This window comes from Stenella coeruleoalba (genome assembly GCF_951394435.1).
Source record: "Stenella coeruleoalba genome assembly, chromosome: 13".
NCBI classification, from domain to species: Eukaryota; Metazoa; Chordata; class Mammalia; order Artiodactyla; family Delphinidae; genus Stenella; species Stenella coeruleoalba.
In genome coordinates this window covers 29881668-29899565 of record NC_137159.1, presented here as the reverse complement: position 1 = coordinate 29899565, position 17898 = coordinate 29881668, and the positions used below count along the sequence as shown (strand labels likewise).

At 58.5% G+C, this 17898-nt stretch overlaps 1 protein-coding gene across 9 annotated transcripts in view; it reads left to right on the top strand.

The window, feature by feature from the left end:
* The window catches only part of DYSF (dysferlin), a gene marked incomplete at its 5' end in the record, with an annotated part of 221322 nt that overhangs the window by 88567 nt on the left and 114857 nt on the right, over positions 1 to 17898 (top strand). For 8 of the 9 annotated variants that reach the window (XM_079941051.1, XM_079941049.1, XM_079941047.1 and 5 more), the window contains 7 exons: positions 3165 to 3280; positions 3803 to 3916; positions 5315 to 5492; positions 6056 to 6180; positions 8120 to 8226; positions 13338 to 13530; positions 15588 to 15743. In XM_079941051.1, the coding sequence (XP_079797177.1) occupies positions 3165 to 3280; positions 3803 to 3916; positions 5315 to 5492; positions 6056 to 6180; positions 8120 to 8226; positions 13338 to 13530; positions 15588 to 15743 (989 nt within the window). Of the gene's footprint in view, positions 1 to 1463; positions 1506 to 3164; positions 3281 to 3802; positions 3917 to 5314; positions 5493 to 6055; positions 6181 to 8119; positions 8227 to 13337; positions 13531 to 15587; positions 15744 to 17898 lie in introns of all 9 variants that reach the window. The other variant, XM_079941045.1, reaches the window with a different exon arrangement.

The following is a 17898-nucleotide window of genomic DNA, read 5'->3' as shown; positions in this document are numbered from 1 at the left end:
ACTTGGTCAGCTCTGTCCTCGTATCCAGGCTCCACGTTCCCTCTTCTCTTCCCCATGCTCCTTCTTTCTGTGTCTCTCCTCATTCTTCCTTCACAATGTTTTACTCAGCTCTTGGCCCTTAACTCTGATCATGGAGCTATAGGAAAATAGCAATAGGTATTGTTTTTTGAAGGAGACCAGTAGGTAAAGGTGATCAATGAATGAAAATAATTTAGGGTTTCACCAAACACAACCCCAGGTCAATCAGGACCCCAGACTTGGCTACACTTAGATGGTTGGAGGAGGAGACAGGGAAGGTCAGACTGTGGGAAGAGGCAGAATCGGAGAGGACCATGGAAGGAGACTGAGGGCTGCCTACTCTTTTGGGGGCATCTTGTACCTGCCTATAAGCGAGGGACGGATTCCAAGAGGCCGAAAGTATGCCAGAGCATCTCCTTTCTTGCTTCTCTTATTTCTAGACACTCCTCACCAGCATCTAGGGTATACCCAAGAGTAGAACCTTTAGCTAATGGAGGGTGCCTGGCACTGTGGTTCATTTGAAACGGCAGGTGTCAAAAGCCAGATCCCAGTGCCTGCTGTTGTGAAAATGCAACACGGTGCCTTCAGTGGTAATACTGGAAATAACCACTAGGTGGAGATCTTGTGCCTTGAAATGCTTCCACTCAGGGCAGTCAACCTGCCTGTGGCAGGGACCGCTGGGTGTGCCTCACTGCCTAGCTCTGGCCCTTTCACGTTTCCCTCACCCTTTCTTTGCATCTGTACTTTGTTTTCCTCACTTATCTGGGTATAATATGGAAAAGCACATTTTCTTTATTGTGTTATTTCTTTTTTTAAAATTAATTAATTATTTTCGGCTGTGTTGGGTCTTCGTTGCAGTGCACGGGCTTCATTGCGGTGGCTCCTCTTGTGAGGAAGCACAGGCTCTAGTCACGTGGGCTTCAGCAGTTGTGGCACGTGGGCTCAGTAGCTGTGGCTCGTGGGCTCTAGAGCGCAGGCTCAGCAGTTGTGGCGCACGGGCCTAGTTTCTCCGCAGCACGTGGGATCTTCCCGGACTAGGGATCGAACCTGTGTCCCCTGCATTGGCAGGCTGATTCTTAACAACTGCACCACCAGGGAAGTCCGTGTGTTATTTCTGGAATGTATTGAGTCAAGTTTCTGGTCCAATTTCCAATTGGCAAACAGAACTCACAGCCATGTAGGCAGACACCGGTGGGGAGAGACCCGAGCGCTCACTAGGGCACTGGGGCTATCTCTGGCTGAGGGGGGTGCGCTGTTGACTTAGTGTGTGATAAATTCACAGCTGGGCTGGGGTTGGGGCCTCGGGCCACATCTGTCTCCCCTTCCAGGAGCTGCGTTTCCATCTGTCTGTCTGCCAACTGTCCATCCACATGCCCCATTCACCTAATCCGTCCTCCACCCAGCCATGCCCATCCTGACCCCTTTTCCATTTCTTTACGCTTCAGAGGAGTCTGCAGGTGTGGTCACGCCTCCTCCAGCCACAGACCGTACGTGCTTTCACCTCCAGGATGACAAGGGTGTGGGCCTTGTGGTTTTTGCTGGAGGGGCAAGGGCGCTGTTTGCCGGGAATTTTTTGATTTGCCTGAGGTGGGATTGAGATTCTCCACCACAATCCCAGTTTACCTTTGGCTGTTACCTCTCAAACGTGGTTGAATATGTAAATTGCTTGGAATGCTTTAAAGGCAATTCCCTCCCACTCTCTAAACCCCTTCCAGAATCTGCTGGGCCCTGGAGCTCAAGAGTTTAGTTCTTCAGCAGGGAAGGGGTAGAGCAGGCAGGGGAGTGCATGATGAGGCAGGGGCAGTGTAAGTCCTCTTGGGGCCCAGGAGGAGCCCAGGGTGAGTTGAAAACTCCTGAAGTTGACATTTACAAGGTAAATTATAATCGAGATGATTAGTACAGATAATTAGTAATGCTCACAACAGTTCCATCAGGCCTCCCACCCCTGTCCCAAATGCCAGAGCCCAGCGTGTGCTGGGGACTGGAGGACGAGTGATGCTGGGTGCAGGGCTCTGGGGGAGGCATGCTCCTGTCTTCTAATTGGTAATATCTTATGCCTCAGGGATGGGCTCAAGCCCCGGAGCTCACGCCCAGGGTCTGAGCGCTCAGAGTTTGCAGTCGGTCCTTGGGTCTGGCTCGAGTACTTCCTTGCTGAGGCCGTTTATTTTGTGCCTACCTTGCCCCACCCATGATCTTCTGGATTGGAGCATCCCAGATGGTACCTGCTCCTGGGCCCACCTCCCACCTTTGCCATTCTGGAAATGGCCTCTTCCTTCCTCTGGAAGGGGCACCCTGGCTTTTCAAGATTCTCAGAATCTGGCCAGTGAAGTCCCGTCCTGGGAAACTTGGCTGTCCGTTGGAAAGTCGTGACATTAACAAAAGAGAGCCTCCAAAAAAGGATGGAAATGATGTGAAGAAAAGATCTTCCCTCATCACTAGTGTCATTCTCAAACTCTCCTCCAACTCGCTCCACTGAAAGATCGTTCTTTGCACAATGTAGGGAAGGGGAGGGATGGCAGGATGAGTCAAGGCTGTTAGATGGTCTGTCTCAACTTCATAAGGACACAAAGGTGGAGGAGACATGTGCCTGGGGCTGCCCTGTGTGTGAGGTGGTGGTATCCAGCTGGGCCCCCTCCCTGGCACCTGAGAGATGGAGTCTCTGGTCACCAGGCTCCTGGGCCTCCTTTGTGCCTCCCCGCAGGCCAGATGGCCTGAGACACAGATGTAACTGCAGGATGAGGAGGGCATGCAGGACAGGGTATGGCCTGAGAGAGGCAGGGCAGGGGAGGCCCCTGAGCCCCAGCTTTGCACGCTGGCTGAGCGCATGCGCTTTGAGGTTAGACCACGTTGGGTCGTGCCTCTGTGTAGTCGTGTATTCCTGCGCCTCGCTTGGCTTCGGTTTCCTCATCTGTAAAATGAGACTAATAAAATCAGTGCAAATCTCCACATCTCAGCATGGTGGTGAGGATTAAAGGGACGCACGGGAGACAGCTCTCGTGGGTGTCACTGTCCTTTATACATTTACGGGGGCTGCATCCCATGCATGTGCGAGGAACTGAGGGCTGGTCTCCGGCCCGAAGGTGGCTGGGTGGAGTGCTAGAAATCTCGGCTGGGCGGCCCCTCTGATCCGCACCTGTGTCTCCCAGTGGATGACCATCTGGGCTTCCTCCCCACCTTCGGGCCCTGCTATGTCAACCTCTACGGCAGCCCCAGGGAGTTCACTGGCTTCCCGGACCCCTATGCAGAGCTCAACACGGGCAAGGTGAGTCAGACAGGAACCCACAGTCCCCAGATCCCCAGGCCTGCATACAGGGTCTTCCCCCCTGGCCTGGGCAGTATCTGCAGTTGGCCTGGACTCCAGGGGCCTGACGGGACTTGAGTGGGCCGAGGGTCTGGCAGCCACCCCCTCAGAGAACGCTTCTTCTCCCTGAACCCCTCCTGGCCCCTCCTTCCCTCCCACTCCCTTCCCTTTGCCTCTCCTTCAGGGCCAGCCTGACCACCCCTCCCCTCGCCCCCCTAATTTTCCTGGCCTCTGGGGGCCCAGCCTCCATCTATCTCAGGTTTCAGTCTCCCTGGCTAGGTTGGACTCTGGTGTTGACCATCAGGGTGGCATGTCCCATGAACTCTCTGGGCCACCGTTTCCTCACCTGCAGAGTGATGGGGTGTGGCTCAGGGCCCTCCTGGTTGCCGGGAGGTGACTGATCCCAGGGCCAGACCAGGCTCCTTTCCTTCCCCTCCTCCCCTCCATCCACCCTGCTCCTGGTGACCCAGCCTCCCCTCTCAGGGGGAAGGTGTGGCCTACCGAGGCCGGCTTCTGCTCTCCCTGGAGACCAAGCTGGTGGAGCACAGCGAACAGAAGGTGGAAGATCTCCCTGCGGATGACATCCTTCGGGTGGAGGTAAGGGGCGTGGCCCTGGGAGGGGCCAAGAGGGCGGTGGCCAAGTGGGGCTGGCGGAGGAGGGCTCAGTTCCACCCACACTCGTGTGCCCTCACACCTCTGGGCCTCAGAGTAACCCAACACCTACCCTGCCTCCCTAAGGAATGTTCAGAGGCTCAAAGCAGATAAATGAAGGTTTTTAAAGTCTAGAGCTCAATGCACAATGAGAGGCTATGTTATTAATAATAATAATGTAAGAATACCTAGCCCTTTAATCACTGACTGTGTCACACACTATGCTGGTGACACTCTTTTTTTTTTTTTTTTACATCTTTATTGGAGTATAATTGCTTTACAATGGTGTGTCAGTTTCTGCTGTATAACAAAGTATATCAGTTATACATATACATATGTCCCCATATCTCTTCCCTCTTGCGTCTCCCTCCCTCCCACCCTCCCTAGCTGGTGACACTCTTGATGTCATCGAGTCCTCCCAGCACCTCCAGGTGGCTGCTCTGAGTATCTCCATTTTACAGATGAGGAGACTGAGGCTCAAATGCAGCAGAGCAGCACGTGGTCGAGCTGGGCCTTGTGTCCAGGAGACAGCTGTATGGAGTCCTCATGGTGGTGCACACTTTCATACTCTGTAGTCAGACAGTGCTGGTTTGAGCTCTGACTTGACCACCTGTCTGTTGTATCAGTTTCCCTGTGTGTAAAGTGGGGGTAATGATTATATTCCCCTCATAAGATTGTTGTGAGAATTAGAGTAATTCATACCTGCATGCAGTAAGCACTCAGTAAGTGTTAGCTGTTACCACTGTGCACATCATCTAAAAACCCAGTCGTAGAATCCCTCTTCTCTCTGCCTTCCACAAAGGGGATCGTAAAGTCATCTCGGTTCAGGCCGGGGTGTGTGGTTGAGTGCCTGCCATGTCCTCAGCCCCGTGCCCGATGCCCAGAGGGGACAATGGTATTCATTCATCCCACGCACGTGGCAGCCTGCGCTGCTGCAGAGCTGGCTGGCATGGTGGAGAGCCCCAGTGGTGCAGGGTGGGTGCTCTGGGTGGGGGCATGGTGGCTTAGAACCTTCGGCCCCCTCTGAACAGCAGATGCGGGAGACCAGGCTCCCCGGGGTGGCGGTGCCATTGCTGTTTGTTTGGATTAAGGAGCAGCATGACCTTGGAGGCATGGACCTTATTAGAGGAACATGGCCAAACACACAGGCCTGGAATGTGTTTGCTCAGTTACTAACCAAATCTGGGCTGTGGGGCAGAGCTGGACCACTTGCCACCCATCCGTCCAGCCAGGATTTATTGGGTGCCAGGCATGGCCAGGGCCTGCGAGACACGTGACCCCTCCCCATGCTGGTGTCTTCTTCCCTCCTCCCCCTGACCCCACTGCTGCCCTCTCTGCCCCCAGAAATACCTCCGGAGGCGCAAATACTCGCTCTTTGCCGCCTTCTACTCGGCCACCATGCTGCAGGACGTTGACGACGCAGTCCAGTTTGAGGTCAGCATCGGGAACTACGGGAACAAGTTCGACACGACCTGCCTGCCACTGGCCTCCACCACCCAGTACAGCCGGGCGGTCTTTGATGGTGAGGCCAGAGACCACGCGCCTGGCTGGGACCCAGACCACCGAGCAGTGGGCTGAGCCCTAAATCCTGCCCCCTGGGGAAAGCTGCTGGAGGCTCGCCCAAAGGCTCTGGCCCTGGGCACACCTGTTTGGGGGACCCCCTGGTTTGCTTCCCCCCCACCCCGTGCCGCCTTCCCCTGCTCATCTCCAGGTGCGTCCCTGCTGGGACCCATAGATTGGGCTCTCGAAACCAGCAGTGGTCGGCATTGATCCTGACTTGTGGCGATCAGTTATCACAGGGTGGCTGCGGGCTTGGCATAGAGATTTCAGAGAGTGTGGGATTCCCAGGGCCCTTCTAACAGCCCCTCGGTTCTGATGTGTTAAGGAGTCCTAATGAGGGTGGCAGCTGCCTGCTCCACGCGAGAAGGGAACTCTGGCACCTTGTCTGGGCACTGGGGGATGCTGGCCGAGCCACGGCTATCCACGGGAGCTCTTAGTGGGGGAGCAGGTGCTTGCATCCATCCTCCCCTCGGCCCCCGCACTGCTCCACTCCTGGCTCAGCCGCAGGCCCTTGGGTCCTTCCAGGCTGCCACTACTACTACTTACCCTGGGGCAACGTGAAGCCCGTGGTGGTGCTGTCGTCCTACTGGGAGGACATCAGCCACAGAGTCGAGGCTCAGAACCAGCTGCTTAGGATCGCTGACCAGCTGGTGAGTGGAAGCTGGCCCCACCCCCAGTAACCTGTGCATGCACCCCCGGTGGGTGTCTTCAGACCTGCTTCCGTGGGTGCGAAGCCTGCAGACCTCATGGTGCCTGGGGTCCCCTGAAACCTGACCAGGCCAGGCTTGTGCTCCTGTCCTGCCTACTGGGAATAGAGGAGAGGGAGGGAGCACAGCCCTGGGGGCGCCCCCAGTCTGATGTAGGAGATAGCACAGAGAAAAAGCTGAGGGAAACTGAGCTGGGAGCAGAGGACAGAGCCACCACCCATTCATTCCTTCATTCGTTCGTTCATCAAGTGCCTTTGACTCTTGCCACGGCAGGACTTGTGCTGGGAACTCCTAGCTAGAGGGTAGACATGAACAGGATGCTGCCCCTGTCTTCACGAGTCAGCCTAGAGTCAGCTTAGTGAAGCAGAGTGTAAGTTCACCCACCCCTCTCCTGCAGAGACTCAAACTCACATTCTGCTCCGGGAGTCCCTAGGGAGGGTGGCTCGGAGGGGAGAGGGACCAAGGAGCATCAGGAAGGCATCGCGGGGCAGCAGGGGGGCCGCGTCCAGTGAGGGGGGTTGGGAGCTCGTTAGGATGTCCTTGCAGAGGTCCAGGGGAGCATGATTTGGCCCTGGGAAGGAGCTGACCTCAGGGAAAAAACTGAAGGACTTGAGCTGCCAGGACTTGGTGGTCTGTTGAATTGGGGGCCGTGAGGAGGGACTCCGGTGACCGGGGAATTGGGAAGCTGGGGAGAAGAACAGGGTCTACGAGGTCAGGTGATGAGTCCTGTCTTGGATATGGCCGGGGGTTAATTGTGGAGGCTGGGAGTTGCAGGCCTGCTGCTTGGCCAGGGAGCGGAGGAGAATCAGAGTGGGCAGAGGTGTAGAGGCCAGGGTGAGACGATCCTGGTGGTGGTTCCCAGCCCCTTCTGTGTGTGCCTGGGGTGGAAGCTCACCCGCGAGGTGTGTGGCCTGTGGGGACATGGGGAGGCAGGCGTGGCCATGCTGCTGGGGCCTGCGAGGGGCAGCAGGGTGGAGGGAAGGGGGTTGGAGAGGCTTGGGCAGGTGGAGGAGGGAAAGTGGAAAGGGAAGCGGGGGTGGGGCTTTTAGAGTGGCTGGGAGGGGATGCAGGCCCCAGTCAGGGGCCGTGGTGAACCACACTTTCCCTGAGACCCAGAACTCTGTGGCAGGGAGGGGACCAGCCCATACCCGGTTTCGGAGAACTCGGAGTCGATGCTGTGCAAGTCCAGCATCTTCTGGGCCAGCTGTTCTCTCCAAGCCGTTCCCTGCGGGCAGCGGTTCGCTGATCCTTCCAGGGCCTGTCTGTGCCCAGCATGGTAGTCCCAGGGTGGAGCACACGGCACGCGCTCAGGAAGGTTGAGGTGGGGAAGAGGGTGGGGGACTGAGGGGCAAGTCCTTGGCCTGAGGGGTGTCCCGTGAGAGATCTCCGCCTCCCAGCTCAGGCCTGAGGCCCAGGGAGGAGAGCTCCATGGAGGAGACCAGGTGCCGCTGGGGCACAACCTGGCCACAGGAGTTTGGAGAGGGCAGCCCCGTTACTGCAGGATGTCTGAGCGCTCCTGAAGGAAGGATGAGGGACCCAAGCCTGCTTGGGTGGCAGGACTGGGAAAGGAGGGAGGGTGCCAGCGGGGGAAGTGGAGGCGGCTCCAAGGTCACTCACCTGTGAGACCTTAGACCTGGCTTGACGGGGACCCGTGGAGAGCCCGTGGGGTGGGCGTCCCAGGCTTGGGAATTTGGATCTGTTTGGTGTGGGGAATCCTGGAAGCTTCTTGAGCCAAGACAGATGCTGGTGTGTGGGGTCTGGGCTGTGCCTCTTGGCTCTAACCATTCTCTCTTTTTGGTGGGACCGGGCTGTGGTGACAGTGCCTGGGGTTAAGGGTCCATCCCACGGTGACTCTCCCAACCCCTGCCTGCCCGTTCCACAGGAAGCCGGCCTGGAGCAGGTCCACGTGGCCCTGAAGGCTCAGCACTCTGCCGAGGACGTGGACTCCCTGGTGGCTCAGCTGATGGATGAGCTCATTGCAGGCTGCAGGTACGGGGTGCCTGGCACCCACGCGCCCTCCCTTCCTGGCTCGGCCGGGCCCTTTCCCCGGGAGTGTTCGTGTGTGGTGGTGAGCGACTGCACGTCTCCCCAGCCACGCTTGGCCAGCAGTCCAGCCCATGCTGAGTCCAAAGGTGGTGGAGCCAGCGCGGGGAGTTGAAAAGGTGACATTTAGAGCAGGTCATAAATCTCCCGGCAGCGGCGGCAGCTGTGGGCCCGCCGGGGCGGCCAGGCTCACCTGAATGGGGAGCATTGTGTCTCTGATCCCCGACCTCTTATTTCTCTGATGGAATCTCCAGGAGGAGCTGGCTGGTGGGAGGGACGGCACCCCTCCTTCCCCCAAGGCCATGTTGGGGACCACAGTGTCTGTTTAGCCTTGTATTAGCACAGCTGATGGTCACCTTCAGGAAAAGGGGGCGCTGGGGGGTGAAGGAGAATGGGGGGGCTCCGGGTCCCGGGGCCCTGGCAGGAGGGGGAGCGTCTCCTCCACAGCTGGGTGACTTGGAGCTCACCACTCACCTGCTCAGAACCTTACTTTCCTCATCTTCAACCTGACATTAAGAATAAGTGCTTTCTAATATCACACAAGCAAAATGCCTGGTCCTTAGGAAGTAGTTAATAAACGGCAGCTGTAATTATTATTGAGAAGAAGAAGCGTGAGGAGATTTAGATTCTCATCCCATTAACCACCCTTGTGGCTTTGGGCAACTTCACTTCTCTGGACCTCAGTTTTCCCAGCTATTAAATGGACTTAATAGTAAACAGCCCTCTTTCTACTTTCTATGGGATTAAGCGTAAATATATGCAAATGTATTCTTTGCCCGCTCTAAATCTTATCATCCCAGCCCCCGTCGGGAATGCATGAGAAATGCCTTCGTGTTGCAAATCAGGAATCCATGACCCTGGCTGCCTGCCACAGTGCCGCTCTGGTCCTTTGTACCCCAGTTGGGAAGTGCACCTTTATCAGAAATGACCCTGCCTCAAGCCCTCCTGGGGGTGATGAGGCAGAAGTGAGCAAATGAAAGAAAGTGTGTTGGGGGCTTGAGGCATGTGCCCTAGTAGCTCAGAGCAGGTGTATCTTACGCAAATCAAAATCAGAGACGCTTCCTGGAGGAGGGGATGCCCTATGTGAACTCCGGAGGGAAAGGAGTCAGCCTTTGGAGAGCGGACTGCCGGGCACAGGCGCAGAAGCCCCAAATGCCTGCTGCCTCCTGGGGCTGCAAGGGAAACTGCAGTCCAGAGGCGACAGACCTCCAGGGTTTGCTAAGGCAAGTTCAGCCCTGGGGGCTGTTGGGGCACAGGGATCCCCGGGATTCAGACGCTCACTCCTGCTGCAGCATAAGAGGTGGGCTGGGGGTGGTGATGAGGGGCAACTGGACGAAGGCTTCACCCAGGGCAGGGACACGGGGACGTGGGGTGAGAGAAGCAGAGGTCAGCGACATGGGGACATGGGGTGAGAGAAGCAGAGGGCAGCGTGGACTCTTCAGGAGGCATCATGGTGGTAACAGCCTCATAAGGAACACTTGCTGTGCCAAGTGCTGTTCTGAGAATTTCACATGTATCAGCTAATCATAAAAATCTCATGAGGTAGGAAGCAGAGTGATCCACATTTTACAGATGAGGAAACTGAGGCATGGGGAGGTGAATTGCCCAGATTCATGCCTCTAGTGAGGGGCTGAGCCCCCTCGCCGTGCTGCTCTGTACTGGACAGGCTTTGATGGTGGATTGAGTGTGAGGGCCCAAAGAAGGTCCAGAATGATTCCCTGGCTCTGGCCAGAGCAGGTGGGTGGAGAGCAGAGCCGCTTCTGGAGGGAGTCAGCGGGTTTGGGGGAGGATGAGGAATTCGGGGCTGGCCGTGTTGAGTGGCAGGTGCCTGTGGGCATCTGTGGTCTGGAGGTCAGAGGTCAGAGCGAGGCTAGAGGGGCACACGGGGGTGCGGTCAGCAGAGGGGGCTGCCGAATGACTGGCTGTGCCCCACTGCCCGGCCTGACAGCCTCGGACGCAGAGGGTGGGCCCCGGCTCTCGGTTCACTGCGTTCTCCTTGTGACTCATGTGTGGTATGGGCCTTGGCAGGTCTGAGGTGCCTGAAACGTCTGAGATGGGTGGGTCCCAGGTCCCGGGCTGTCACTCCGCTCTCTCAGGGCTCTGTTCTTGGCGGGCTTGGCTAAGAATGCTTATGCCAAAGCCTGGTCCCCTTGAATCATTCTCCTGGGGGTAGATGGTGGCCAGGGCCCTCCTAGGGAGCCCGGGTCGCAGGTCAAGGGCTTGTGAGGAGGGTCCCATCCCCTCAGGAGTGCACGCATGGCTTTCTGGGGAGAACGCTGGGCCTCAGGACCAGTTCCTTTGGCACCACCTGAGGCCACTAATAGCCCTGGGGCCGCAGCAAGAGAGCTTCCACCCCCGCCCCTAGCCCGCTCTGTGCTGAGCGTCACAGCTGATAGCAGGGCAGCTGGGCATGGGGGACGTGAGCCAGCTTGCCACAGATGACCTGGCTGCTCACCCATTCCTCCAGCCAGCCCCTGCCCAACATCCAACATCAGTGTCCTTCATTTGGTCAGACCCCTCCCTGCCTCCTCTCCCTGGGAGCCCCTCTCCCCCTGGCCAGTGCCGCCCACTCTTTTCTTCCGGATCAGCCTTCTCCTCTCATCTCTCAACTCATGGACACAACTACCAGCTGCACACCTCCACCTGGGTGTCCACCAGCACATCCAATTCGTTCTCTGTGATCTTCCTAACGGTGCGGTCCGCTTCGACTTCAGCCCCGCGGCGGCTCCTGTTGCCTTTAGGAAAAGCTGCAGCTCTCCTCTGATGGGTGGGCCGCTCTGTCCCCACTGCCTGCCTTCTAGACCTCAGCAATCTTACCCTCTAGCCCTCCGGAGCCTCTGTGCTGGCCCACCCCCCAACCCCACCTCCCTCCCACCAACGCCCACCTGCCTCCGAGCCTTTGTCTTGTGCCCATACCGCTCCTCTGGCCAGAGCGCCCTTCCCGCTCTTCTTGGCCTCACTAGCTCCTGCTGGCCCTGCCAGTGCAGCCTGAGGCCACTTCCTCCAGGAAGGGCTCCAGACCCTGAGGATTCTCAGGGGGATCTAGCTTGCTTGCTTGTCTGTTCCAGGGGCCCCCTGAGGGCAGGGCTGGGTCTCATCCCTGGACACAGCCTCCAGCCAGGACCAGCAGAGCTGTTGCTCGTGGGGAGTGAAATGAATGAGCCAGCGGCCAGTTTATCTTTCAGGCAGGACACTGTCCACTCCCAGGTGGCTGTCCCTGTGAAAGGCACCCACTCGCCTCAGGGGCAGGCGGCAACCTTGTGAGCAGCCCAGCTCTGCTCCCAGCCTATGCTGAGCCCTGCCTTGGGCCTGCCTGTCATTTCCAAGGCAGCCAGGGTTGGCAGGGCGACGGCCCCTGCTTGGGGTTGGGGCAGTGTCATCCAGCCTCCTCTTCCAGGTCTCCCTTTCTTTCTGTACCCTGTTTTGGGCTTTTTGGGGGTGAGGAAGGGCTGAGACATCTTGTTTGTGGCAGTTACAGGTCCCGGCTGTTTCTTGGGGAGTCTCGGCTGGGCTGGTAGCCTCCATGAACATCTCCCTCTGGTGGTCTGCCCGGCAGTCCCTCTCGGCTCCCGACCCAGGCCGGGAGCATAAATCACCCTGGTTGGCTTGCCTCCCCATATCCCACTCCAGACCCGCCTGCCCCCACCCTCAGGCCCACTCACGCCTCCTTCCCTGCAGGCCCAGCCCAGGACTTTGGCCCAGGCCCCCCTTCACCCACCGAACATGCCCCTCCGCCGCGTTCGAGTGGGCTGGGGATGGAGGCCGCCCCTCTCCTGGCCTGGGGCAGCCCCATCCGAGGCACCCTCGGGGCAGTAAATATTATATTACTACGGGGTGTGCAGTACGTGACCTGAGACAGGCCTCGGGGCTTAAGTTTCCCGAGATGGAGTTTGCGTACTGCTCCCCCCACCCTAAAAATTCAATTAAAAAAAATAACAGGAAAAATGTAGAGCGCCGAGGGCCTGCCAGAGTGGTGTATCTGGCGGCGGCGGTGCCGCTGCACTCGGCGGTAATTGGTTCTGCATAGCTCGGGGAAATTGGCAGAAAAATAAATCAGCCGGGAGCCGGGAGCCGAGACACTGTGGGGCGGGGAGCGTGAGGTGGGGCAGCAGATGTGGCGAGCGAGCGGGCCTGACTGATGTCCTGTTTGGGAGTCAGGGGCTTAGCGGGGGGGTGGGGGTGGGGCAGCCCCCCCTACCCTCCAGCAGGGATGATCTAGAGGGTCCTGCCTGGCGAGGAAGAGCACAGACGCCCCCTCCCACCCCACTCCATCCTGTGTGACCCTTGCGTGTGCACTCACTGACCCTGGGGCTTCGGACGGCCAGGGGCAGCCACATAAAGGGCTTTTAGGGAGCCCGGAGAGGGAGCCCATCCTTTGGATGGGGGTGGTCAGAGCTCTTCGCCTCTAAATGGGGTTGAGCTTAAACCCAACCCCCCGACTGGAGGCTTAAGGCTGTGTTTCTGGGACTGCGTGTACCCCCAGCTCCTCTCCAGAGGCTTCCCAAAGCAGAGGGTTCTGGGAGGGGTGTTGTGCGGCCGCCCTGGGTCGACACATCTGTACTGCTGGCTGCCGGCCTCCCCACAGCGTCTGCAGTGGCTTGTCAGGGGTCCATAAATTTCCTTCTTGAAGAACGTGTGCGCACAACAGAATGGATTCGCTTCAGCCAAAGGCAACCTAGTGCTTGCGCCTCTGCTCTAGGAGGGTGCTGGGGGGAGGGGGGGACCCACTGGGCCTCTGGGGACGTGCACTCAGGTGGGCAGAGGGGACTCACGACTGGAGGCTTGAGGATAGGTTCCAGACAGGCAGCCCCAGAATAAAGGGCTGGGGCGCTTCAGAGTGGGGGGCACACTGGCCAGTGTGGCTGCAGCAGGCTTCCTGGAAGAGATGGCTGGAGGAGGCACCCAGGGCACACGCCGCAGCCAGCAGGCAGGCTGAGGGTGTGAGACCCGTTGCGGGGGGCCTGTGCACACGTGTGTACGTGCTTGCCTGCACCCGGGCCTGGGCGAGCGCCGGGCTCCTGCTCGTCGGGTACATCCCGTCTGTCTGTCCGTCACAGCCAACCCCTCGGTAATGTCCAAGAGACGCCCTCCGCCACCCACCTGGACCACTACCTGTACCGCCTGCGCACCCGTCACCTGAGCCAGATCACTGAGGCGGCCCAGGCCCTGAAGCTCGGCCACAGTGAACTCCCCACCGCCCTGGAGCAGGCTGAGGACTGGCTCCTGCGTCTCCGTGCCCTGGCAGATGAGGTAGCTGCCCCTGAGAGGTGCCTTCCTTCCTGCCTGGAGTGTCAGAACTGGGAGGGATGTGGGGAATGTCTGGACCATGATCCACACTGGCTCCATTGCTGGGTAACCTTGGGCAGGTGACTTAACCTCTCTGAGCCTCCGTGTCCCCATTCACAGAAGGAGGACAGAGGATGCAAGGGGATACTGGGTGTTGTAGGGCCCAGCAGAGCCTGGCATTTAGTAGGTGCTCGATAAATGCCCCCAAATGTGCTCGATAAATGTGCTTAATAAATGCTGCCAAAATACGTCAGAGACAGAGCTGGGACCAGAACCGGGGCTCCTGGCTCTAGGTTCAGCGCCAGGGGCTGCTCCCCCAGGGGCCCAACTCCTTCTGCCCACCAACCTGTCTACCCCCGGCCTCAAACCTGCCTCTCACGGGACCCTGCATTTCCTGCCCTCCTGGATATCCCTGAGCCCCAGGCCTGAGGAGGCTGCACCTGCAGTAACTCTGCATCTATACCCTGACCCCTCTGCCCCTATCCCGCTCTGCAGGGAAGCAGGCAGGCCACAGGCTTGTCCAGAATGAGGAGGAAGGTCTGCTCATGTGTCACAGGTGGACACAGCTGCCACCCACCCTGGCCAGAGCCACCTGGGACTCCCGGGGAGAGGGGTGGTGAGGAAGGATCTCCCCAGAAGGAGTGTGCAGAGAAAGGCAGGGCCTGCGAGCGGCTTCTGGAGGAGTGACTTGTTGAAGGGGAGAAGGGAGTCCAGGAGGTGGAAGGGGTGCTCAGGCAGGGAGGAGCCTGCAATGTTAGTCCCTGAGAGGCAGCTTCGGCTCGTCCCCAAGCGGGGCCTTGGACGTGTGGCCGGTTACCTGGGGGCCACTGTGTTGCTCAGCCCCAGGACGACCCCTGGCAGTGGCTGTGGACCGTCCCTTTGGGAGGGTCACAGGCTGCCTCCCGTGTGTTGGCCCCGACCCTGGGACTCTCACGCAGATTGTGTTATGGCTGCGAGGGGTTAAGGTGAAGCGGGTGCTACAGACTGTGAGGGAGACCGGAGAGAGCCTTTCTCAAATTTGAGTGTGCATCCGAATCCCCCGAAGGCCTTGTTAAAACTGGGTACAAGCCCTACCTGATCCCGCATGTCTGGGACGGGGCCTGAGAATCTGCATTTCCAGTTAGTTTCCAGGTGATGCTGCGGCTGCTCTGGGGACCGCACTTTGAGAACCCTTGGTATCGTGGTTCGAAACACACATCTGGAATCAGAAAACCCTAGTTCCTAACTTCTTTGAGCCTGAATTTCCTCACCTGTGCCTGCCTCTGGGCTTGCTGTAGGGATGAAGGGACACGGCCTAGGAGGTGTTGAGGGAGTGTGCCAGCCATCAGCTCTCAGCAGGAGCCTGGCTTCGAGACCCAGCCCTGCCCCCCTGACCACACCGCTCAGCAGCCTTGGGAGAAGATGGACTTAGCCAACTGGCCGCCTCTCCTGAGTGTGGCAGCTGGGAGCAGTTCTCACTCCTAGAGGCTCAGAGGGGCTCAAGGGCCCTGCAGTCTGGGCTGGTCCCCATTTTCAGAGCCCAGTGTCAGCAGGCCCAGAAAAGGGCCAGACCCCCAGGGTCCCCGCTGTTAGAGGGAGGAGGGATCGTGTGTCCTCTGGGAAGGCGCACCCCTTCTGTGGATTCGCTTCTGCTCTCAGGGGTGAGGAAGGGGGTGGCACCTTAAATGCAATGTCATCTCTAGGGTCAAATCAGATCCTCCGATGTCTTCCCACCGGGAGCCTCTATCTACCCACCCAGTGGAGGGGATCTAAGAACTTGGGGCTCCAGGCAGGAGTGTCTCTTCCTAGAAAACGTGAACGCAGCTTAGTGAATTCCTGGCGGGCTCCTCGTGTGAGCCGGGGGCAGCCTGTCACCCTATCCCTGGGGGCTCAGAGCTACTGAAGACAGGGGTGCCCAGCCAGCCCTGGGAGGTCAAGGGGGTGGCTGGGGGTGGGAGCTGGGAGGAGAGGCCTGGGGAGAGGGGGCTGAGGGTGTGGGCTGGGCGGTACCATCTCCACCCTGACTGCCACCCTCTCTCCAGCCCCAGAACAGCCTGCCTGACATCGTCATCTGGATGCTGCAGGGTGACAAGCGGGTGGCGTACCAGCGGGTGCCCACCCACGAGGTTCTCTTCTCCCGACGGGGCACCAGCTACTGTGGCAAGAATTGTGGAAAGCTGCAGACGATGTTTCTGAAAGTGGGTTGTTTCTCCTTAAGTCATGGTCATACTTTGTCACCCCCAGGGTGGTCCGCACCCCTTCTGTTTCCCCTCCTGTTCTCTGTCAGACTCCGAGTTTTTAGACTCTGCTCTTGGAAGGGACCGAGGGCTTGCGTAAAAAGACTTCCCTTCTTCCCTCTCCCCACAAAGTCCCTGGACCCCATGCACCTGGTCTGGAAAGGGAGCAGGTGAGAATTGGAACCAGGGGTGCTGGGAATGAAGGAGGGGCTGACTCCCGAGGCTGTGCTCCCCTCCAGCCAGCTCCCTGGTGGGGGGCCTCAGCCCTCAGCTCCCACCGCCAGCCTTTGGGAGCCCGGGCACAGACTTGCCTCCCCCCTCCCACCTCCCGAGGGTTTGGCTTCAGGTGGAGTCACACGTGGGTTCAGGTTCCTCCCTGGGGGAAGGCTGGTGTCTGGGCACCGGCTGTGCCTATGGCTCTGCTCCATCAGAGATCTGGGAGCAGGTAATCCTGTCCCTCCAGTCACCCCGCCCCACCTCTCCTGCCCTTTGTCCTCCTGCCATCTTCTTCTCTCAGCCTTGGTGGGTGGGTAACAGGGAAGTGAGCAGGTGCCTGGAGGCCCCCGTCCTCCTCTCTGGGTTCATGTGGGGACACAGAGCCCGGGCTGCTTGGTCGGGACAGAATTTGGGGAAATCTGAGCTGTGGCTGTTGCGGCCCAGGAGAGCGTCCCGTGGGGAGGGCCGTCCCTCACCATGCATGGCTGACTCCAGATGGCTCCGCCGGCATCGTAAACTGCCTGGCCTTCAACCCTCTCTCCCCACGTGTCTCTTCCCATCCGCACCAGGACCTCCTTCCATCTCACCTCTTCCACGAAGTCGCTGTGGACTAACCTTAGCCTCGAACCTCTGAGTGGCTATTGGTCGACCCATTCGTACACTGATCAGTCATTCTTGCTGCCCCCTGAGGTGGGCAGAGGAGACAGGTTTCAAAGGCCCAGAGCGTGTGGACAGGTTGCAGGGCTGGCTGGAATCCTGTGTGGTCTTGGGCAGATTGTCTAACCTCTCTGAATGCTGTTTTCCCACCTATAAAACAAAGATCAGGCTGCCCTGATCACAATTTTGAGGATGGAATTAGGTAACACAGGTCAAGGGTCTGACTGGAACTAGGTGATCAATGAATATCAGTTTTTTTCTCCTCTTCTCCCTTTTTCCTTCTGGGGAGAGGAGGCTCTACCAGCACCATGACTGGAGGCCAGCGCAGGGCCAGGGATGATCAGATATCTGCGTTTGGGTCATTGGTGCTTCAGAGGAGAGCCGGCTTTGCCTAGAAAGAGGGCGGGGGTGTCAGGCAGCGGGCTGCCCCTCCCACCTCGGGGCATGTTCCTCGTGAGATCCTAACCTCCTAGCATCCTGCTTTCCTCCCTCCCAAGCCAGCTCCTTGCCTGGTAGGGCAGATGGGAAAGGAAGTCAAGGAGCGGCCACATCTGAATGGGGTTAACTAGGGAGGGCTGTCAGGCTGCAGTGGAGGTGGGGCTGCAGGAGTGGGCCTGGTGGATGCCGGTGAACGGAATCGGTCTCTGACCTCTTGGCCCTGCAGCCTCGGGGAAATGCAAACTGAAAAATTTCCCTGATCCCAAGCAAGGAAAAAAAAAAGATATAGGATTGTTTCTCGAAGTCTTCCCCACTGAGTTTATGAGCCCCGCCAGTAGCTCCTGAGCAAGCTCTACAAAAATGTTGGCAGCAAGCGGAGACCAAGAAAACATTGGTGTTTCTTAACTTAAACCAAAGTTGGAAAAAATGAGCACCAGCAGAGAGGGAGAGGAGCCCCAAACTAGACATTTCTTTATTTGCTGTTGCTATTTTGGGTCCAGCAGGCTGGCCCTGTCTGGGGGAGGGCAGGGGAGAGACTGGGGGCGGAGGGAGAAGGGGGGGGGTCAGGCATTCCTGCCATCTCCCTGGGGCTGGTGGTTTGGAGGGGAAAAGGCTGCTAACCACCCCAAGGGAGAGGACACTGAAGCGAGCAGCCATGGGGAGGTTTCTGGGGGGTGACACTTGGGGTCAGGGGCTCCTCCAGGCTTCACCGAGGATGAACCAAAGGCAGAGAGGCTGGATGAAGGGTGAGACTGGTAATGCCTTGCCACGACACCCCTTCCTGACCCTCTTACCCGGCCTGGGC